At 44.6% G+C, this 24,152-nt stretch overlaps 1 protein-coding gene across 5 annotated transcripts in view; it reads right to left on the reverse strand.

Annotated features, from left to right (window-relative positions):
* Positions 1 to 412: 412 nt before the first annotated feature.
* Positions 413 to 24,152, reverse strand: part of SHTN1 (shootin 1) — a 146,115-nt gene continuing 122,375 nt past the window's right edge. For 3 of the 5 annotated variants that reach the window (XM_089658791.1, XM_089658789.1, XM_089658788.1), the window contains 4 exons: positions 19,367 to 19,423; positions 18,977 to 19,097; positions 16,542 to 16,710; positions 413 to 8,495 (listed from right to left, as the gene is read on the reverse strand). In XM_089658791.1, the coding sequence (XP_089514917.1) occupies positions 8,336 to 8,495; positions 16,542 to 16,710; positions 18,977 to 19,097; positions 19,367 to 19,423 (507 nt within the window). In that variant the 3' untranslated portion in view covers positions 413 to 8,335. The remainder of the gene's footprint in view (positions 8,496 to 16,541; positions 16,711 to 18,976; positions 19,098 to 19,366; positions 19,424 to 24,152) is intronic. The other 2 variants (XR_016307678.1, XM_089658790.1) reach the window with 2 other exon arrangements.

Here is a 24,152-nt window from a genome sequence, read left to right on the forward strand (position 1 = left end):
CAATGACGACACACCAGCACACAGACACATGACAACACACCAGCACACAGACACATGACAACACACCAGCCCACAGACACATGACAACACACAGACACATGACAACACACCAGCCCACAGACACATGACAACACACCAGCACACAGACCAATGACGACACACCAGCACACAGACATGGCACTGACAGTCCCACTGCTGGTAGAACAGTGTGGGAACATATTAAACTTCCACACAAAGGAAATGACATCATTGGCTGGCATCAGATTCCCCACCCGCCCAAATCAGACACAGTCAGGTTCACAGCGGGCCCCTCTGCAGAATCCATCTGCACTCCAAGCCTGTAGACTGCATTTTGCACAGCTCTTTAATGATACATACAACTCAGACTGCAAAGAATGAGAGCCAAAGCAGATTGGTCATTCTGACTTTAATCATCAAATCACAAGCACCAATCTGTGTGAATGGAACTGATGTAGCATCATCCACAAAATCATCATCGCTATACAATCAACAATTTCACACCCACTGAATGCTGTGGAAAGAGGAATGCTGGGAGCGCACTTGTCATGGGACAGCGCAGTTATTGGTCACACATCGGTAATGATACAAACACACAATAATCCAGTGTATAGAGTGAAACATGTGGCCTGCAATCACCCTGCTGGGATGGCGCACGCGGCGCAGGATGTGGCGTACTGCATCAGACCAGTGGATTCACAGCGCATCCGTTATTTACAGGGATGTAGGACGGGCTGAGCTCCCTGCAGGAAATGACTATAAACTAGACCGAGCCAGATGTTTATAAAGGCCAGTACTGCTATTGCGATGTGACGGGGAAAAAATTTAATCCAACAGGTTACTGATTTGTAACTAAATTCTCAAAATTCCACAATTTTATGAAGAATTGCCAGTTTGTGACACAGATCCAGCACTTGGCCCGGGCAGATCTGCTACGGAGTACAATGCAGCCATGGAGAGGTTTGTGTTTGGACTTCTGTAGAATGGTGAAGATTAGTAAAGGGAAAGAATAGTTTCCTGACCTATATAATCCGATCCCTGTACACTGCAGCGCCATCCCCGACCACAAACAATACAACCAGCCGACACTGCTATGTAACGTCAAAGGGTTCGGCGGACTGCATGACTGAAGCAGATCAAGGCCATACAGGGGATTTTCACACTGAACGGTGAGAATGTTTCTCTGAAATTGTATAAAGGAAAGTTTTGATTCAATGTTAATGTTTTCCCTTATTTTCTATGTTCTACATAGAGATCATTATGGGCTCTTTGCATATATCAGACAATGCAATCAGCATCAAGACTGATTCATCACAAAATAAGCCAGAGTTTGTATGAATCATTGTATATCTGAGCCACCAGAAGGGGAACAGTAAAGTGCAATCCCAACTGACACAATATTACGTGACATGGTTGCTCTGTGTACATATATCATTACAACCTATAACCAAAGTTTTGTTTTTACATCAGCAACAAAAACTGATCAGCTGCTGATATTAAATACTATTTTTGTATTTAAAGTAAAATCTACTTTATCGAGTCCACCGAGTCTCACAGGAAATCAGAAACTGTCAGGGTTATAATGCTGATGTTGTAAGCCAGCCCCCATATAACCCCTCCTCTTCATGCTTCAGTTTCATGAGCAAGCAGTACACAGGGCCAATAAAAACTACAGAGAGGCAGAGCCCTGTGTACCTCAACAAAATCTTCCCTTTTCCATTGTCATTGAGAGGCACAGATGAAGATATAGTCCCCTGCCAAGCAAGGGTGTATGCCATTGATTACAGATGGCTACAGGGAATTACCATGGTGCTCAGACCAGAAGATGTCCCCAACCAGGAGAAAATATCCACTTTAAGGGACACTGAGCCCATATAACCAGGATATGCTAACAAAAACACGTGGAATAAGGCAACTGCCTGACAAAGATGAACAGACCAATTACATAATACGTTCAGCAAAAAGAGCACTGCGCCAGCCCCTGCAGTATAGGCCCCCTGAGGGAGCTGTGGACAAAACAGGTCTCCAAAAAGAGACTAGCCGATAACCAACAAAAGGACAAAACCTTACACTCCCAATTCTAGAAAACGGAAGGAAAATACTAGGAGGAGGGAAATAACCCAGGGACATCAACCCAGCCAGAGAAGGAGGTTCTGAGGAGGCACCCTTACAAAGATAGGCAGGTATAAAAGCATACTGTGACCCCATACTGGAGAACCTATTCTTCAGAAGAGTAGGAGGATGAACACCTGTCCAATAAAAACCATTGAAGTATATCTGGGACCTGACAGAGAAAACGTGCAAGACATGTCTAGCTCAAAAAGATCATGGTTCTAAGAGACCTTTGACCTGCCCAGGTCCAATGAAGCATCCATAGGCATGGAACAAGAGGCAGGAACCTTATCCAAAAAGCTAAAAAATGTTTGCCTGAGAAGGGTCAGAACCAAGGAAGGGATCAGGAGAAACCTTCACAGGAGGCTGCAGCTCAAACAATGGAAAAACCCAGCCCTCAAAGATCAGGTCCCATGAAGGCACAGGAGGCACTCTATCCCAATAGGGAGTACCTGCAGCAGGATTTTCAGTGTGTGTGTGGTCAGCTGCCAATTCATAGGATCACAGGGCCCTCAAACAATAGTAACTTCCTATCATGCAGAAGGGGCTACCCGTTGATGACAAGCAAATAGCAATGCATCTCTAGGGTGGACCATGCGGTTGAGTGCAGTACACGTCTTCTCACATAGAGAGCAGGTTTCATGTCAATACACAGGGAGGACTCTGACACCTTCCTAGGGATAATGGTCTTACAACACCCAAGTGATGTCCAAAATGTCTAGGCCAAGTGACTGACTTGCAATGGGATCCCTCAAAGAAACAGGAACCAAATGGGTCAGGAAACCAGACTGAGGCCCTGGGGAAAGGGGCATCCCTATAAACAGAGTCTCTCCATGGTCCAGAAGTCAACAAGGAAAGTAGATATCACGACAAGAGGATGTTTCCTCAGTACCCTACCAACCCCTGACAAGAGGAGATAAGGTGCACAGATCCACAGGTTTTCATAATGAGGATTTAAGCTGAACAACTTCACCTGTTGGCGAGAAACAGCTACAAAAACAGCACTAGATACATATTAGGCCACATCTGGTGGAGGCCTACGAGTGTTGGGCCCTTCCGAAGAATTTTGAAGGCAAAGGGTCAAGCAAACTAACCCTTTCCAAAGGGATCATCTAAGCAATCCACAATGAAGATGCCAAGAAAAATAACTAAGATGGAAGAAAAGATCAATGTAATGCAAAATAGCAGGTGCCTCCAAAGGACACTCAGGGCTCAGATCTTGTTAGGAAATGGAGCAGTAGCTAACTTAAAAAGTAAGGAGGTACCAACAGTTGTGGTAAGCACAAAAGCATCCAAGGTTTCAAAATTCTCCTGAAGTGGGGAGAGAAATTCAAGATGAGATGCAACCCCAAAAGCCAAGTTCCCTCCTGAACAGGCATCGTGAGTCCCAGGAACTGGGAAACCTGAGGTGACCTGGGAAGACACAATGCCAACTGCAATAGCACAAGGGGATAATAACAGGCAGCTGAAAAAAAGGATGCCACACACAAAAAGTTACTTAAAAGGCTAAAAGGGGTGTCATGAACACCAAAATGCAACGGACGTAAACTACCTGTAGGTAAGTCCAGATGTACACACAGCCCACCCACTTGTAGAAGTTGGTGGTGCATCTTCAAGCAGAAGACTGGTCAGAGGGGTGAGCAGACAACTCTGGCTTTCAGCCCTACAAAAGGAAAAGGATGAGATTCCTCAGACCCTTCCACAGATATCCTGTGTTGATGCAGGAGTATAGTCTGGCCACCCTTGACATTGATAATGATAGTGTCAAGGGCAGGTCTGATAAAGAGGACTACCTCAAAGGGTAGGTAAAAGCAGATGTTCCGTGGATGGTTCATCAACATCCCATGCATGCAGGAAGACAGACATCAGTCCAATGCGAAACACAAGTTTTGAGACTCGTTACATGCTGTCACAACTAAAGCACAGGGCTCCAGACATTTGTTCTATCCAGATAGATCAAAGTCCCCACAAACACATGGAGGGCCAAATCAGTTAATTCAAACTAGGATCTAAGGAGCAAGCTCAATTGTCTGTCGGTGAAGTTCCGAAAGGTGAGCAAACCATGAACCCTTCTGGTGGTTTTACTGTTAATGTGGATCACTGGCCACAGATCACCTGTTTACAAATTCCTAAAGGGGAAATGCTCCACCACACTTTTAGGTGGGGCCCAGGACCCTTTAGGCCATTTCCATTCCGCATAGAGGAATACCATAATTACCGGGTAAACCTGGGGTCATCCATGGCAATAGAAATGCCCTCTGTATGTCTTTAGGAAGACAGTTTGCAATGCGTAGAGCTAAGCAACAAGGCACAATGTGATGTACAGCCACAAGTAATCACAAACTCTGGTAGCTGGCTGAGGGTTTCAGGCGGCCAGAGAGGACCAAATCACTATAGACGGGTAGTGGAACAGGACTGGAAACTGGAGACCCAATTTGGTGCATCAACTGCAGGAGCAGCAGTGGGAAAGTGTTTCCTCTAGGTTAAATAGCAGAAAAGGGAGTGCACACGTAATACTTCATCTGGTTGATTACGTCAGTGCCTGCCACTGCCGGGTTTTACCATGAAAAGATTTAACCTGAGGGATTGAACATTAACAAAAGTTGGCTAACAATGCAAATGTTCCTGGTGGTTCAGACTAACTGGTCTTACTGATTTAGGGCTTGTTCTTGCATGCATCACCTCTCCATCTGAGGTGAATTGCTTTTCAGAGGGTGTTTGATAGGCAGTGAGCACACCTCCTCACCGCCTCTTTTAACCCTTAAAATGCGACCTTGTCTCAACAACATGTATTGCACTCCTTTGCAGTGCAACTCCATTTATTTAAATAGGTTGGATTTGGCAGCTAATAGCAACAAGGGGCTGTATGTTCTTGTTTAGATGGGTGGTCATAGAGCGACAAGAATGCTGCCGCACATCTCAACAAGCCCTAAGTGAGTTTTCAGAGACAGTGTCAGCTCTAGGCCTGCAAAGCGCTATGTAATTTATTAACTACACCTAGCTCCTGGAAATGTCACAATGCAGGAGTCCAATGCCCGACGCGCACGTTCCAGGCTAGCCCCAAATGTCCAAAGCTACAAAGAGACCACCTCAAGCAGCAATGTACAGATCTTACCTACAGTCACAGAATAAAAATGTTCAGGTTGAGGCTGGCAAAAAATAGTTAGAATTTTGTTTCAGCAGAGCTGGAGAAATGATGTCCAAATCCTATAGGACACTAGCAAAAAACTAAGGCATACTCAGTAGAGGACAAGTTATACAGGGGCTGGTTTATAGCTTTTCTGTTTGCAGGTGTCCCAACCTCCTGTGGTCACAGTATAACCCAACTGTTTCTAAATACCTGTGTCCCTCAATGGATGATGGAGAAAAGATCTGAAACTGCTAAAATATCGGATTCCCTGTATGTCAGAATTAAGTAGTGTGGAAGATGAAGTATCGGATTCCCTCTATGTTGGACTCATGTAGTGTGGAGATGTGTAATTGGGTTACCTGTATGTTGGACTCATGTAGTGTGGAGATGTGTAATTGGGTTACCTGTATGTTGGACTCATGTAGTGTGGAGATGTGTAATTGGGTTACCTGTATGTTGGACTCATGTAGTGTGGAGATGTGTAATTGGGTTACCTGTATGTTGGACTCATGTAGTGTGGAGATGTGTAATTGGGTTACCTGTATGTTGGACTCATGTAGTATGGAGATGTGTAATTGGGTTACCTGTATGTTGGACTCATGTAACGTGGAGATGTGTAATTGGGTTACCTGTATGTTGGACTCATGTAACGTGGAGATGTGTAATTGGGTTACCTGTATGTTGGACTCATGTAACGTGGAGATGTGTAATTGGGTTACCTGTATGTTGGACTCATGTAGTGTGGAGATGTGTAATTGGGTTACCTGTATGTTGGACTCATGTAGTCTGGAGATGTGTAATTGGGTTACCTGTATGTTGGACTCATGCAACGTGGAGATGTGTAATTGGGTTACCTGTATGTTGGACTCATGTAACGTGGAGATGTGTAATTGGGTTACCTGTATGTTGGACTCATGTAGTGTGGAGATGTGGAATTGGGTTACCTGTATGTTGGACTCATGTAGTGTGGAGATGTGGAATTGGGTTACCTGTATGTTGGACTCATGTAGTGTGGAGATGTGTAATTGGGTTACCTGTATGTTGGACTCATGTAGTGTGGAGATGTGTAATTGGGTTACCTGTATGTTGGACTCATGTAGTGTGGAGATGTGGAATTGGGTTACCTGTATGTTGGACTCATTTAGTGTGGAGATGTGTAATTGGGTTACCTGTATGTTGGACTCATTTAGTGTGGAGATGTGTAATTGGGTTACCTGTATGTTGGACTCATTTAGTGTGGAGATGTGTAATTGGGTTACCTGTATGTTGGACTCATTTAGTGTGGAGATGTGTAATTGGGTTACCTGTATGTTGGACTCATTTAGTGTGGAGATGTGTAATTGGGTTACCTGTATGTTGGACTCATGTAGTGTGGAGATGTGTAATTGGGTTACCTGTATGTTGGACTCATGTAGTGTGGAGATGTGGAATTGGGTTACCTGTATGTTGGACTCATTTAGTGTGGAGATGTGTAATTGGGTTACCTGTATGTTGGACTCATTTAGTGTGGAGATGTGTAATTGGGTTACCTGTATGTTGGACTCATGTAGTGTGGAGATGTGTAATTGGGTTACCTGTATGTTGGACTCATGTAGTGTGGAGATGTGTAATTGGGTTACCTGTATGTTGGACTCATGTAGTGTGGAGATGTGGAATTGGGTTACCTGTATGTTGGACTCATGTAGTGTGGAGATGTGTAATTGGGTTACCTGTATGTTGGACTCATGTAGTGTGGAGATGTGTAATTGGGTTACCTGTATGTTGGACTCATGTAGTGTGAATGATAGAGATGTGTTCAGCATTTCCCAATGCAGCTCTGCAGTCTTATGTTTTATCCATCACAGTGTATACTAACTAACCATGCAATGCAACTAAATACAGGACTATAGGGGATGATATAGTGAGGGGCATTACGGACCTATGTAGTGCAGTTATGCAGCATGGGGCTAAGTGGTCCGTTGCTGCACAGCACAATCATGTAGTGTACATTATATGAGATCCATGCAGTGCAATATACAGCAGAATAATGCAGCACAATGTATAGTGGAAAGTAAATATATCCTTATATGCAAAAATCCCTCTCTGGGAGCAGAAGAGGTTTCTGGGTAAATGCCATATTTGGCTGCCATTGCAGGGGATCGTCCAATTTTTCAGATCTCACAGCAGTGTGTTGCAGGCTGTCTCCATATTTCATCACATAAATAGAAAGGAACATTAACATTTTCATGTAGAGAATGCAGTAAATGACACACAGAAAAATCCTGAATATCTGTCCCATCTATGGAACCCTCCGGTGCCACTCACTCAGCAGAATGACATGATGTGATTAGGGTAACTGACCCCTCAACCCCATGACACATGATGAGAGACGCCATTCACCAGAAAAAAGGGTCTCCCGTGTAAAATGACATTTCAGCCCTTTACTTTCATCAATAAAGATTCAGAGAGCGACTAATGAGCCAAATTCACAAATGTCAGATCGGACAGAAATACTAATAGTGACCATCAGCAATCCAGATATAGAAGACTGACCCAGCCAGGTGACAGAAGGATCTTATTGGCTATTGTGCATTGCATTCTGGGAAATTCTGCATGCCATCCATTCACTCCTCCCCACCTGATAATATGTCTACCGCTTTAGTAACTTCTCTGGGGCCCAATGGAAAATTCCCTCACATCACTCAGGATTGGTGGCAGATTGGACTAACCTGTTCAGCCGGACAATATTGAGCCTCCATTAATATTACGTCAGATCTAGCAGAGTATTTGTGAATCTGCCCATGGGTATAATGAACACAGACCCAGAAACTGAGATGAGGCCAATGTGATGGCGACAAGTCGTCACAACAAATCAAATCACCACACTTGGTGCTTCCAGACACACAGCCGATACCAGAGAAAAGTCGGTGCCGGGTGTCAAAAGGTGCAGTGCAGGTAGGTGTGCTGTACATTGTGCATGTGCGGTGACAGGCCCCAGGCGTCGCACGGTTCAGGCACCAGGTGAAAGGGGTGATGTCACCTTCCTGAGGTGGACAAGGAGGAAGTAGACAGAATTTCCGACGTTTATTGTCCTTACTAGCAATTAGAACTGTCCTCATCCTTCCCCCGTGGGTTGGCCAGTTGTTCACCATTAACATGGCTGGTGACACCGTCTTCTGCAGCCCTCAGTGCAATACCCAATGCATTTCCTGTAGTGTCGGCCTTTTCTATAGAGCTACGCAGGGCTTCCGCAGACCTGAAAACAGAGATAAATCATAGTAAGTCCAATTCAGCAGTTCTGTGCTATTTTCTGTAATGTGAATGAGGCAGAAAACACAAGACCACTGTACGGTAAATTCATCACATTTATTAAAGTGATTGTAAACCCAGCGAGGTGACTGGCCTCAGGTGATACGCAGAGATGAAACAAATCCCCCTACATAAGTTGTACCTGTCTATCTGCAGTCTTCTCTTCTCTACATCCTTTCAAAGTGCTGAATTTGTAAAGCTTGTCTGCGAGTTCAGAAAAAGGGGGCGGAGAGCTGAAATTAGGCACTGTAGTAAGAGGAGCTCTGAAAGCTGATTGGAGGGAAGAGACCCCCCCCCAGCACACAGGAACAGAGCTAAGGCTGTCAATCTGCTGGAGCTCCCTCCCCTGTCACCATTTTGCTCTTGGCGTCAGGAAAAGTTGTCAGAAGTGACTCATGCTGACAGCAGAGGAAGGAAGCAGGAGACAGAAAGGACACTTAGTGCTCTTAACTGAGACAAGTACACATTATAACGGGATATGCTTTGTTCATATTTCATGCCTGAGGTTTCCAACCACTTTAACCAACTTATATACCTATCTGCACTATCAACAGATCTAAAATCTGCAACAAGATTACATCCCTGCACAAGAGGCAAAAGGCAGATGCACATTCCTTCTTTATATCACCACAACACACCATAATGGAAACCTATGTGCTACTATTTCCATTTCAGTTATAAAGATTCATACATTTGTACTGTTATACATATTTATAGCTCTGACATATACTGCAGTGTTGTACAGAGAACACTGAACCAGTAACATCAGTCTCTGCACCAGAGGAGCTTACACTCTAATGTCCCCCCCGCAGTCACACAATATTATTATAGATTTATATAGCTCTGACATATTCCGTGGTGCTGTACAGAGAACACTGAAACATTAACTGTAGATCAGTCTGTGCACCAGAGGAGCTTACACTCTAATGTCTGTGGGTTTGGATTGTATGCACACAGAGGAGCTCTCGGATGATATCTGCACATTGTATACATTATGTATGAAGTTATATCTCTCTTATATAATGCCAGGCCTTCCACTTACAATATTGGCACTTTACATCTGCACAAAGTTTACATTTTTTTTTTCTTCCTGCAATTTCTCCTGAGTGTATTCTGTGCAATCTTCTCAGATGAAATAAATTCTGTGCTGCACAGAAAAAAAGTCTTTTTAGTGTTGTATTTCCAGAACAAAATGGTGGTAGAAGAAAACAACAAAAGCCGCTTTTCCTGGTACTTTGGGAGGTTGATGATCTTTGAAGCCTCCCCAGCCAGACTATTTAACAAGTCTCCTGAATCGGCGTGCAATTGTATGACGGGCGCGCGGTCGGGGGCTTGCATTAGCACGTGGCAACGATCCAAAAACGGATGCCCGGCCTAAACAATCTGAACTCTGTTTCATTTGCAATAAAAATGGACAAAAACTGCAAATCATATTCACCACCTTCAAGGAGAGAAAAATGAAAAAAATTTACATCTGTCAGAGGAAAGCGGCGTGCTGAGGAGGCAGAAAGGAGGAACGCAGCAGAGACGTCAGCGCCTTTCAATGGAGGGAACGCGGCCAAATCCTCTGGAGTCTTTGTGTTCAACCCCGAGGACATCTGAGAAAATGCAATTCATTCCGCGGTGCCTTTTGTCAGTGGCCCGGAGGAGGATTTTACACAATTCCCTCAAAATGGAGCATTTTCCCCTCTTAGTTAACTGAGACAAACAAATGAATTTCACTTCTAAGTAACTCGTTACGAAAACGAGGCAAGAAATTTGCTAACACCGGAGACGCTTCGTTTTAGTGAAAATGTGATGCTTCGGGTTCGTAAACCGACTCGCTAAATGGCAAGGTGATGAGCAACCGCTTGACAGGACCTTTACCAGACACATTGTATAGATACAAGGTGTTATAGTGTCACTGTATCATCTATACATTGTTACAGTCAAAGTTCTGACACATCAGCCATCACAGATACCTCCCTACCACCGGACTGTTAACAAAAAAACCCCAGTGGGGAGGTGGATGTCTATTTTTGGAGTGCAGTTTATAAACACTTCAGAAATAACCTGGTGCAGGCCAGTGCTCACCCAAATAGCTGTGTACTGAGCTGTCGTCGGACTCCTTGGTCTGTGGAGCTATGCACCGTTTTGCTGTGATGACCAATCACAGCGACCAAAATATGTAAACAGTACTACTGTTTACATTTAAGAGCCCACCCCTTCCTTTGATGATGGAGGAAGAGGAAGGAGGAAGAGGAAGGAGGAACATATTAATAAAGAATCATTCATTAGTACCAGAGCAAAAAAAGCATTCAATTGAGGGGGGGGTAAATTGATTGTGGATTTTCTTTAATCTTTCCCCCCCCCTCCTCATCTCAGCTGCATTGTGTGTCTAGTGACCTGTCTTATTAAACCCTCACCTCCCTTATCCTGCACATTTCAACATTAACCCTCTTGCTCCCTCTGGGTATGATTTGTACATTACATCTTGCCATACATGGCTCAGTTTGTTTTGTTCACACGGCTGGCTGAATGAAGAAAAACAAACGATCGATGTGGATGGGGAAATCCTTTCTGCTGTATCATTACATTCTTACAGCAAGGAGGCTCACTCACCTTCAGAATACACAGATCAGCGATGCAGCTGATTGGCTGCATGTGCTGATCAAGCAAAAATATACCAACAAGCCTGTTCATGAAGAGTCGATTGATAAATCGACTTCTCATGAACAGGAATGGCCATACATGGATTGAAATATGTCCTGTTCCTGCTGGACTGGTTGAATTTTGATCCATGAATGGCCAAGCTTAACGAGTGACCACGTATTCCTATGGAAGCTTTACACTGATCCTTTTCAGGTCCGTGTGTTTTTTTTAAAAATCCTACTTGCTGCATTTCTGGTGCAGGTTTGGTGCGATAAAAGAACTGCACCAAAAATGTACCTTCCTATTGAAATCAATGGAAAACAAGGCAAAAACTCATAACAAATGCACCCGTGTTGCGGGTTTGATGAGGTTTTTGAATCACATGTCCTGTAAAAAACACACTTAAATGCAGTAAAAAACGTGGCAAGAACACATGTGTTTTTGCTGCATTTTTGCTACAGATCCGTGTGAAAAGGGAACCGTTTTGGTTTTTTTTTTTAATTTTTGGACTTTTTCCACTTTTTTCCTATAAAAAGAAGGGTTGATTAAATACCATAAAAAACTCTGCCTTATATATGACTGAGCAATAGGCTACAGTGCAGTAATGCATACCATCCAATAACAGTAAACTTTCCAGGTTCGGGGATGGGGGGGGGGGGGTTCATTTACTCCCCATTACCAGTCACAGCACTGTCACAGTCGTCACCTTACAGTCATGGCCGAAATTGTTGGCACCCTTGATATTTCTCCAGGAAATCATGTATTTCTCACGAAACGTATTGCATTAACACATGTTTTGCTATACACATGTTTATTCCCTTTGTGTGTATTGGGACAAAACAAAAAAAGGGAGGAAAGAAAGCAAATTCGACATAATGTCACACAAACCTCCAAAAATGGGCTGGACAAAAGTATTGGCACCCTTTCACAACTGCGGATAAATAAGAATGTTACAAGCATGTGATGCTCCTGTAAACTCACCTGGGGCAAGTAACAGGTGTGGGCAATATAGAAATCACACCTGAAAGCAGATAAAAAGGAGAGACGTTCACTTAACCTTTGCATTGTGTGTCTGTCTGTGCCACACTAAGCATGGACAACAGAAAGAGGAGACGAGAACTGTCTGAGGACCTGAGAACCAAAATTGTGGCAAAATATCAACAATCTCAAGGTTACAAGTCCATCTCCAGAGAACTAGATTTGCCTTTGTCCACAGTGCGCAACATTATCAAGAAGTTTGCAACCCATGGCACTGTAGCTAATCTCCCTGGTCGTGGACGGATGAGGAAAATTGATGAAAGATTGCAACGCAGAATAGTCCGGATGGTGGATAAGCAGCCCCAAACATGTTCCAAAGACATTCAAGCTGTCCTGCAGGCTCAGGGAGCATCAGTGTCAGCGCGAACTATCCGTCGACATTTAAATGAAATGAAACGCTATGGCAGGAGACCCAGGAGGACCCCACTGCTGACACAGAGACATAAAAAAGCAAGACTACAGTTTGCCAAAATGTACTTGAGTAAGCCAAAAGCCTTCTGGGAAAACGTCTTGTGGACAGATGAGACCAAGATAGAGCTTTTCGGTAAAGCACATCATTCTACTGTTTACCGAAAACGGAATGAGGCCTACAAAGAACAAAACACAGTACCTACGGTAAAATATGGTGGAGGTTCAATGATGTTTTGGGGTTGTTTTGCTGCCTCTGGCACTGGGTGCCTTGACTGTGTGCAAGGCATCATGAAATCTGAGGATTACCAAAGGATTTTGGGTCGCACTGTAGGGCCCAGTGTCAGAAAGCTGGGTTTGCGTCCAAGATCCTGGGTCTTCCAGCAGGACAATGACCCCAAACATACGTCAAAAAGCACTCAGAAATGGATGGCAAAGAAGCGCTGGAGAGTTCTGAAGTGGCCAGCAATGAGCCCAGATCTAAATCCCATTGAACACCTGTGGAGAGATCTTAAAATTGCTGTTGGGAAAAGGTGTCCTTCCAATAAGAGAGACCTGGAGCTGTTTGCAAAGGAAGAGTGGTCCAAAATTCCGGGTGAGAGGTGTCAGAAGCTTATTGATGGTTATAGGAAGCGACTGATTTCAGTTATGTTTTCCAAAGGGTGTGCAACCAAATATTAAGTTAAGGGTGCCAATACTTTTGTCCAGCCCATTTTTGGGGTTTTGTGTGACATTATGTCATATTTGCTTTTCTGCCTCTGTTTTATATTTGTTCCAATACATACAAAGGGAATAAACATGTGTATAGCAAAACATGTGTTAATGCAATACCTTTTTTGTGTGAAATACTTGATTTTCAGGAAAAATATCAAGGGTGCCAACAATTTCGGCCATGACTGTATGTAAGCAGGTCTGAGCAGCTACAAGTTCTAGCTATCTGCAGGTTGGTAGAACTACAAGTTCCAGCCAGTCCAAGCTAGCTCTGATAGATCTGAGGGACGAGTCCTAGCTAGCTCTGATAGATCTGAGGGACGAGTCCTAGCTAGCTCTGATAGATCTGAGGGACGAGTCCTAGCTAGCTCTGATAGATCTGAGGGACGAGTCCTAGCTAGCTCTGATAGATCTGAGGGACGAGTCCTAGCTAGCTCTGATAGATCTGAGGGACGAGTCCTAGCTAGCTCTGATAGATCTGAGGGACGAGTCCTAGCTAGCTCTGATAGATCTGAGGGACGAGTCCTAGCTAGCTCTGATAGATCTGAGGGACGAGTCCTAGCTAGCTCTGATAGATCTAAGGAAAAGTCCTAGCTAGCTCTGATAGATATGAAGTCCCAGGCTGCTCTGCCAAGTCTATGGAACTACGAATCTCAGCTGGCTGTGGCCTTCTAACACCTTCCAGTGACTTTTCCAACATCTCTTTGTTGCAGAGGAAGGATTTTCCTTTTATTTACATTTTGTCATCTTAGCTTCATGTGATAACCTACACCACCAGCCCCCAAACAGCTCTCTTTAAAGGATATCCCTTCTCCCCCCAAACAGCTCCCTTTACAAGCCACTTATTGAGTTTGTGCAGTGCAGACAGATTGAGCGCGGCGCCGCCTTTCATCGTCCTAACAACCGTGACAGTCAGCAGAACGATGCTTTTCACGCCAATTCAGTACGGATCCGGCAGACCTTGGTTTGACAGCTCTTTCCCGATCCTTTTCTTCCGCAGCACGATTCAACTTTCTGCGTTTTCCTTTTCTCTGCCTTGTTCGCATTATTAAGCAGAACAAAAAAAAAACCCACAAAAGGTGATCGGAGGTGCGGCATTGCTGTGTGAAGGTTATCGCTTTTCACAGACACAAAACCCAGAGAGTTCTGGAAGGTAACAAGGATCCCCCCCCCCTCTCTCCAGAATCCATCAACAAAGCCAAAGGCAGACTGTGGGGGTAAGGGGGTGCCCAGGGAGAACTGCCTGAAGTATATAGATAGACCTGAATGTGAAAGCAAGGTCACAGTGTTGTGGAGCAGATGGGGACAAGCCAGGAGTTATAGGTTTATGCTGCTTCCATTGCTGAGTAATCGGTGGTGGGAACTGGCAGTCCTGCCACCTTCTATGTCAGTCCTAATGGAAGTCCTACACCTTTATTCCCCTTATAGTCCTGTACAACTACACATCCAAACGCTCTATTTCTGAAGACCAATTCTGACATTCACAGCAGTCCCCATTATCAGGGAACTCTATGACAGACAGACCCACAGCAGTCCCTATTATCAGGGAGTTCTAGGATGGACGGACTAACAGAAGTCCCCATTATCAGGGAGCTCTATGGGAGATTGACCTACAGCAGTCCCCATTATTAGGGAGCTCTATGGGAGATTGACCTACAGCAGTCCCCATTATTAGGGAGCTCTATGGGAGATTGACCTACAGCAGTCCCCATTATTAGGGAGCTAAATTACAGATTGACCTACAGCAGTCTCTATTATTAGGAAGCAATATGACAGACTGACCTACAGCAGTCCCCATTATTAGGGAGCTCTATGGGACATTGACCTACAGCAGTCCCCATTATTAGGGAGCTCTATGGGACATTGACCTACAGCAGTCCCCATTATTAGGAAAATCTATGACAGGTGGACGCACAGCAGTCTCCATTATCAGGGAGCTCCATTGCAGACAGACCGCCAATAATTGGGGAGCTCTATAACAGATCGACCACAGCTCTCCCCATTTTCCAGAAGCTCCACTACAGACAGGCCCACAGCATTCCTCATTATCAGAGAGCTCTATGACAGATGGACTAACAGCAGTCCCCATTCTTAAGGATCTCAGTCAGAGATGGATCCACAGCAGCTCATTGGTGGTTTCCGCTTTCTACCTTCTGTTGGTACCGTCCTATCACGTATTGCTGTGTAATGCTAGAGACCATAGGGCCATCACACTTTTAAGAAGGTCTAGAATATTGATTTTTGGAGATTTTGTATAGGGCTAGGAAAGATCTGGGTTTTGAAAATGGCCGTGCGCTTTGCTCTTCATGTAATATTTCTTCCAAAACAGACAGAATTTTAGCATCTTCCTTCCCTACAGGGACAACAGAAGATACTATCCAAAGAGAGGCCACAGCAGGATGGCAGGATCATAAATCCTTTTTATAGGAGGGCAACTGGAGAGGGAATTCTCCACAAAGGGTCAGTCTTTTTCTTTTCTTTTTTATCTTTCAACCCTCATTGGGAAGAGGCAGAGGACCCCCATAAAGGAATAGGTAAAGGGCCCCCATACGAAAGGCTTATATGAGGGGGTGTCAGAGGATCCCTGTGAAGGAAATGGGGCATAGGACACCCAAAAAGGAGAAGATTATAGGAGGAAGTGGACCCCCCATACATAGGCAGCAGAGGTGTCTCATATAGGAGGACTCCTACACAGGAAGGGGAGCCCCCCCATACATGAGGCAACAGTGGTGTCTCATATAGGAGGACTCCTATACAGGAGGTGGAGGCTCCCCATACATAGGCAGCAGAGGTGTCTCATATAGGAGGACTCCTATACAGGAGGTGGAGGCCGCCATACCTGAGGCAGCAGTGGTGTCTCATATAGGAGGCCTGCTTTACAGGAGGAGGTGGAGGACCCCTGCACAGGAGGCAGCACAAAAAAAACTCTCTTGTTTTGACTCCAGCCAGGAAAACAGGAAATTAGATTTAATGAAGCATGATTGTAACATTGTTTGAGGTGCTCCTTTCCTGAAATGCACACTGGGGGGGCCTGAAGTAATAATATGTCTGCCCTGTCTGTACACATGGGGATCATCCACTATATAATTTGGCACAGCCTGACATTCAATACATCTAAGATTTCAGTTGTTCTCTCAGCATCTTCTATTCTGGTTGGAGGTCAAGGCTGGGATTCACAAAGGTGACATGTGCTGGAGTCACTTACTGCGATGTCTGCTTTATGTGGATAGGTTTGTCGGCACCCTCCATCTGTGATCTCGGGTGTCCACACCGCGTCTCGGATTCAGCATTTCTGCCCTTCTGGCGTAGGGGCAAGCTGGTCCCAGAGCCCAGGACTGGCATTGACTTTGATTCTGTGGACGTCAGGGTTCCTGCTGACAGAGGAACAAAAAAACAAAAAACAAACCCTTACCAGTTTCATTCAACCAAACAGGTATAAATTCAGCATCTTCAGCGGCGTACAATATACATATAAAAGATGGCTGCCATCTCTCCTTGGTAAATGCCATTTTTACACGGCATGCCTTTATATGATGTGTGCAGCGCTAATTAGTATCTAATAGAACCGTAATACAATATATACTCAATCCCCAAAATAAATCCAAGATACTCAATACATATACAGTGTCATGCATGTATTCCCTCATGGGGAATATCTCGTGCAAAAATGTGAAAATAAAGTAATATATACTATAATAACATATATACTAATAATAAACAGTGCCACTCAAAAAGTGCACAAAGGAATAAACGATAATTCAAATACGAGAAAAGTCCAAAGTTAATAATAATAATACTGATGATGCTGTGCTTAATGATGAACTTCACACTCCACTCTTCATGCAAAATTATGTGCAGTGTACGTGATGCACACGTGACAATCCTTAACAGCCAAAATGCCCCCTCACCTCCTTCCTTAGACCCCAAGGGGCCAGCACGCTTTCAGGATCACACGATCCTATCAGTATGGATCACTCTCTAGAAAATATCTTCCTCCTCCAGCGTCCACCAGTTTAGCAGCCAGCTCCTCCCAGGGTCATAGTAAGACACAAGCAGAGACCCTCCACAGTGCAACCAGTAATTTTATTGGTAATAGGTATAAAAAGTAGATTTCCACTCACAAAACGATGAATCTTCCAGCCTCCAGGGACCCTGATGAAGTCACGAAGTGGGCGTGACGCAACTAGTCGGTACGTGGGGAGGAGCTTCCGGTAATCGCGGTGACGTCATTTCCGGCGTGGGGGCCATATTGGAACACCCTGTGTATTACCCATGCAGTACACCCATAGCATGTGGTAGGAGGCTGGAAGATTCATCGTTTTGTGAGTGGAAATCTACTTTTTATACCTATTACCAATAAAATTACTGGTTGCACTGTGGAGGGTCTCTGCTTGTGTCTTACTATGACCCTGGGAGGAGCTGGCTGCTAAACTGGTGGACGCTGGAGGAGGAAGATATTTTCTAGAGAGTGATCCATACTGATAGGATCGTGTGATCCTGAAAGCGTGCTGGCCCCTTGGGGTCTAAGGAAGGAGGTGAGGGGGCATTTTGGCTGTTAAGGATTGTCACGTGTGCATCACGTACACTGCACATAATTTTGCATGAAGAGTGGAGTGTGAAGTTCATCATTAAGCACAGCATCATCAGTATTATTATTATTAACTTTGGACTTTTCTCGTATTTGAACTATCGTTTATTCCTTTGTGCACTTTTTGAGTGGCACTGTTTATTATTAGTATATATGTTATTATAGTATATATTACTTTATTTTCACATTTTTGCACGAGATATTCCCCATGAGGGAATACATGCATGACACTGTATATGTATTGAGTATCTTGGATTTATTTTGGGGATTGAGTATATATTGTATTACGGTTCTATTAGATACTAATTAGCGCTGCACTCATAATTTTTGCACTGTTTATTCACTTATTTTGGGTATAAGCTTAGTGTCAGCAGCTTATGGTTATAGGGTAGGAGTCCTTGTGAGCGCAGGAGGTTTTTTGTAATTATGCCTTTATATGAACTCTCCACCAAAAGTGCAAAAACAAAAAAACTGGCAGTTCTGCACTTTGGAAATGGCGCATATACGGTTTCAGTCATTTCAGTCACTGACCCTGAAGCAATGCACCAAGCCAACTTCCAGTAGTCTGGATACTGGTTTACAGCATGGCCCCAGTGGATCCTGACCCACACAGTATTGTTTCCCCCCTATGACCCTCATCAGTGCAGGAGAGGTGGCTCAGGTCAGCAATACATGAGTGACTTCTCTGGCATACAAGGGGTGGTAAGGCAGACTTCAGGTAATGCTGTCTGGGAAGGAGATGCAGGTGGGAGAAGTAATTTCTGAACCAGCAAATCCACACTAATGAGACTACACGGGAGGAAACAGATCTGTGCACTGCTCAAGGTTCTGGTCCAGCAAAGTGTATGGGCTGTTGTACATATTCAGCATATGGGGCACTCTGATAGGCTGCTATGACATAATGGCATTTACCCCAGAAGTTCTTTCTGCATCTAGGGAGGTTTAGGTGGAACTGGATAGGTGCAGTTGTGAAATTCCCAGACATCCATCACACTGCCAGACAATGAACATTCTCCTCAGATGGGTGCAGGAAAATACGGCCGCCCACTTACCGGATGCGTCTTGATCTGTTGTCACTTTGCGGCGCCGCAGAATCCTCTGAAGTTCTGTTTCGGTGGAGGCTGTGCTGATGGTGCCATGTCTCTTCTGACTGGTTGAAGAGCCCAGGGTATTCTGCAACGAGAAAGAACGAAAAAGCTCTCTTAAAGATGAGCGTTTTTATTTTTCCCGTATGTGCTCGCTGTTTACAGCTAACAATAAATGAAATGATGTTATGGTCACTGCTACCCAGATGTTCTTTTATATGGACATTCATAACAAGCTCTGCATGGTTTGAGATTACCAGGTCCAGCAGAGCATCATTCCTAGTTGGGGTCTCTGATCTATTACCTCCATACTCCACCCATAGAGGAAATATCAGACGGATAATCTCCGACACTCACCAACATACTCCGGAGCTCCTGGACAGCACTGCTCTGAGATTTCACCTCATCTGGCTGCTAGAAGAAAGAAATATTGCCGGTTACTGCAACAGTACAACAATTACTACGCCCTCATACATCGTACAAACATACACTACCGGGGGGAAAAAGGAAACATGATTCTAACAAAGCTCCACCAAAACAAAACACTGCATGGAGGAAGTCAAGAAAGATTGAAAACTAATACTTAAGGATCACTCCACCCAGAATTGATATTTCACTGGAGAATTCGGTCATCTGACAGTCTCTTCTATCTCTCGGGTCTCTTTTAGCAAGTTCTGAGATCTGCACTCCAGCTGTGCCCATTATGAGGGGATTCCACCATCCCTTTGCTCAGTTTCCATCTCTGCACATCTGCCTCACAATCCCTATGAGAAGCTCCCAGGTCTCCACATTATGAGCGGTTCCCCCCATCCTTTCAACGAATTCCTGGGTCTGTACACCAGCTGGGCCCATTATGAGGTGTTCCCACCATCCCTGCACTTAGTTAATGGCTCTGCACACCTGATGTGCCAATTATAAGGGGTTCCCACCATCCCTACACTGCATTCCTAGGCCTGCACACCTGCTCACTATGTGGGGTTCATATCATCCTTGTGCTGAGTTCCCAGGTCTTCACACCTGTTGTGCCCATTGTGAGGTGTCCCCATCATCCCTGCATTGAGTTCCTGGGTCAGCACACCTACTGTGCTCGCTACGAGAGGTTTCCACCATCCTTGTGCCGAGTCCCAGGGTCTGTACACCTGCTGTGCCCATTATGAAGGGTGCCCACCATCCCTGCATTGAGTTCTTGGGTCTGCGCACATTCTGTGCTCACCATGAGGGGTTCCCATCATCCCTGTGCTGAGTTTTCAGGTCTGCACACTGGCTGTGCCCATTATGAGGGGTTCCCACCATCCGTTCGCTCAGTTTCCATCTCTGCACATCTGCCCCACAATTTCTACAAGGAGTTCCCAGGTCTCCACATTATGAGGTGTTCCCACCATCCCTTCACCGAGTTCCTGGGTCTGTACACCACCTGAGCCTATCATGAGGTGTTCCCACCATCCCTGTGCTGAGTTAATGGCTTTGCATACCTGCTGTGCCTATTATGAGTGGTTCCCACCATCCCTACACTGTGTTCCTGGGCCTACACTCCTGCTCTGTACCCATTGTGATGGGTTCCCACGATCCCTGTGCTGAGTTCCCAGGTCTTCACACCTTCTGTGCCCGTTATGAGGGGTTCCCACCATCCCTGTGCTGAGTTCCCAGGTCTTCACACCTGCTGTGCCCATTATGAGGGGTTCCCACCATCCCTGTGCTGAGTTCCCAGGTCTTCACACCTGCTGTGCCTATTATGAGGGGTTCCCACCATCCCTGTGCTGAGTTCACAGGTCTTCACACCTACTGTTCGCATTATGAGGGGTTCCCACCATCTCTGCATTAAGTTCCTGGGTCTGTACACCTGCTGTGCTGGCTATGAGGGGTTCCCACCATCCCTGCACTGATTACCCAGAAAGCTTTTCACCACTCTCAATAAAAACAGTGGATCCTCACAACACTACTCTACGCAATTTCCTCTAGACTTGTTTATACTCACACAGATTTTGGCCAAAGTTTCAAGCATAATTCATGAAAAAAGTCTCCAGGTATAATCTTTTTACTTCAATGGAGGGAAAATGGAGATGGAACTTTCCAAAAAAACAAACAAACCAATAATTCACATGTTATAAATTCTGGTATGCAGGTTCCACCAGCCACTAATGTCAGCCCAATCCTGAGACTAATGATCTAATGGAACACAAGGATTTCTATGGTGTAAGCTATGCAGGAGTAAGTACTGTAGTATCAATTCACTGGGCCTGAGTGCAATATGCCGCAATTGTTCAGTCTACTCCATATCACAAGGAGCCATTTGTTCCATCCATTATCCATCTTCCTCCATTTCCGGGGTCTTCCCTCTGCACCTCGAAAAGGTGAGTGTTGTCATTTCATGATGTGGGCAGATCTACATCCACTTCTGGAAGACAAGAACCTGACTAAGCATGACTCCCTACAAGAGACTGCTCAAGTCGTTTTCAATAATTATTCAATTTGCAGCTTTCAGTAATGTAATGCCTGGTGATCCTGCCATGGAGATCCTTGTTCAGGCACTTCCTGTTAAAGAGTGACAACGCTTTGTTCCTGCCTCCTAATTGTGCTCCTGCGTTGTCTTCTAACGGAGACTAAAAGTGACTGTTTCAGCACACATTACACGGGTATGGTCCACTATTGTAGCCATCGGGAAACTCACCTGAGAAATGCCATGCAACCAAGAGAGTACATGTAATTATTATTATGTATTACAGTACAGTACTCCTATAGCGCCGACAATTTACACAGCACTTTACATATACAGTATATTATACATTCACATCAGTCCCTACCCTCAAGGAACTTACAATCTACAATCCCTCACTTACACTCAATCCCTCACTTACAATCTACAATCCCTCACTCACATACATACACATACTAGGGTCAATTTAGACAGGAGCCAATTAACCTACCAACATGTCTTTGGAGTGTGGGAGGAAACCGGAGTACCTGAAGGAAACCCATGCAGGCACAGGGAGAACATGCAAACTCCAGGCAGGTAGTAGACATTTACTTAACCACTTCCTGTCCGGACACTTTCACCCCCTTCCAGTCCAGGGCAATTTTCAGCTTTCAGCGCTATCACACTTTGAATGACAATTGCACGGTCATGCAACACTGTACCCATATGAATTTTTTACCATTTTTTTGAGACGGATAAAGCTTTATTTTGGTGGTATTTATTCACCGCTGGGATTTTTATTTTTTTTACTATGTAAATGAAAAAGTCCAAAAATTTTGCAAATAAATAATATTCCATCATAAATCTTGGCCAAAATTTATTCCGTTATTTTTTTAGTAAAAAAAAAAAAATCTAAATTAGTTTATAACCAAAAATTATAATTTTTAAACATTTTTTTTTTACATTTTTATTTTATTTTTTTTATATTATTATTATTTTTTTTACATACTGTCACCCTAGCAGTACTGTGTCACCATGGTGACACTACTACTTGTGGGGGGTGATGAAGACTTTTTTTTTTTTTTTTACACTGATTGCTTTTACACTCATATAGGATGCAAAAGCAATCATTTCTCTTTCTCTCTGTCTGCATTCTTGCAGTCATTGAGAAGTACTGAGTGAGCTGTGATTGGTCACAGCTTGTCACATGGTACAAGGCTGTTGTGAATGGCCTTGTACCATGTGACCTCTGTGATCATTCACAGATTTCACACGTAGTAAGCAATGATGTCACAAGTGTCATCTTGCTTACTACTTTGCATGTGATCACTGATTCGCCAATCAGTGATCACATGATCGGGACCTCGTACAGAGGTCCCGTCCAACGATCGGTGTTTCACTGTGTCCGGAGGACACAGCGGGCACCAGATCGCGGTGCTGCGCGCTCCCAGGGAGCGCGCACAGCTAGAAAAGGCGGGTGCCGTTTATGAACGGCAACCCGCCCCTGGAGTGCCACCGTCCTGCCGTTTATCAACACCAGGCGGACGGCAAGAGGTTAAGCTGGAGAGTGGTTTCTATGTAGAAGTGAGCCTAATTTTGCAATCAGCTTCTAACCTCAGCTTGTTTAATGAAGCTTTGGCAATAAAACCTGGAAGCTGATTGGTTTCTATGCAGAAGTGAACCTGATTTTGCACTCTCCAGTTTTAGTAAATAAACTCTGAAGTGTCTGCAAAAGGTCTCCAGGAGAATTAGCACCACTTAGATGTAACAAATGATGAAAAGAATGAAAACAAGGATTAAAATAAAAATGACATTTATGATCACAGTGCACGGAGTAAACTAAATGTCATCCAGTAAGGCAGGCCATAGATGATACAATTTTCTTTCCTGCAGCTACAAGTTGCAGAAAAGAAGAAAAAAAAAATTGCATTATGTATGCAGGGGCGGACTGACAACTCATGGGGCCCCCGGGCAATAGGGGATCATGGGGCCCCTGTGTCCTTGCCCAAACTCAAAAAAGCCTATGAAAAAGGTACCAGGGGCATCTCATGGGGCCCCCTACTGACCCCCAGCCCTCGGGCAGTGCCCGAGTTTCCAAATGGTCAGTCCGCCCCTGTATGTATGTCTTACTGGATTACAATTACAGGAAAGAAAATCACTGGACTCCCCCATCAACCGAGTAAGAGTCAAACTATTAGGGGGAGCCGTCCCTGCCAGGAGAACTCAGCGATCACTGCTAACGCCTATACTAGCCACTAGCAATAATCACATGGAAAATCCAACATGCTGGTTGTACCAAGTCATACAAGAATGGACTTGGATACAATCAGCCTGCCCATAGATGGTTTGAATTTTGACTGCTCCCTGCTGAACCGGCCGAGATTTGAACATCTATGATTGGCTTTAGGGCCCACTTCTTTGCGTTAAGGCAGCCCTTTCAAAGTAAACGTGGTGCCAATACACCCCAATGGGTTTAAAAAGACATGAGCCTTATCTTCTAATGTACTGCAGCACAACTGCAATGCAGGAGAGCTGCCTTAGTGTGTTGGAGTGCCATTCAAAATGAATAGCACAACGCATGCAAAAGTGTAAATGGACTCCTGGGGTTTACATCAACTTAAAACAGAAGGACAAAGAATCTCTGAAAACATTGGTATAATTGTGAGTGAGGCCTGGCAGCACCTGCATTCCCCCCAGATGGTGGGTCAGGCGATCACCTTGTGAGGTTAT

This window comes from Staurois parvus, unplaced genomic scaffold, assembly GCF_062004578.1.
Source record: "Staurois parvus isolate SC_StPar_1 unplaced genomic scaffold, SC_StPar_1.0 ptg001095l, whole genome shotgun sequence".
NCBI lineage: Eukaryota > Metazoa > Chordata > Amphibia > Anura > Ranidae > Staurois > Staurois parvus.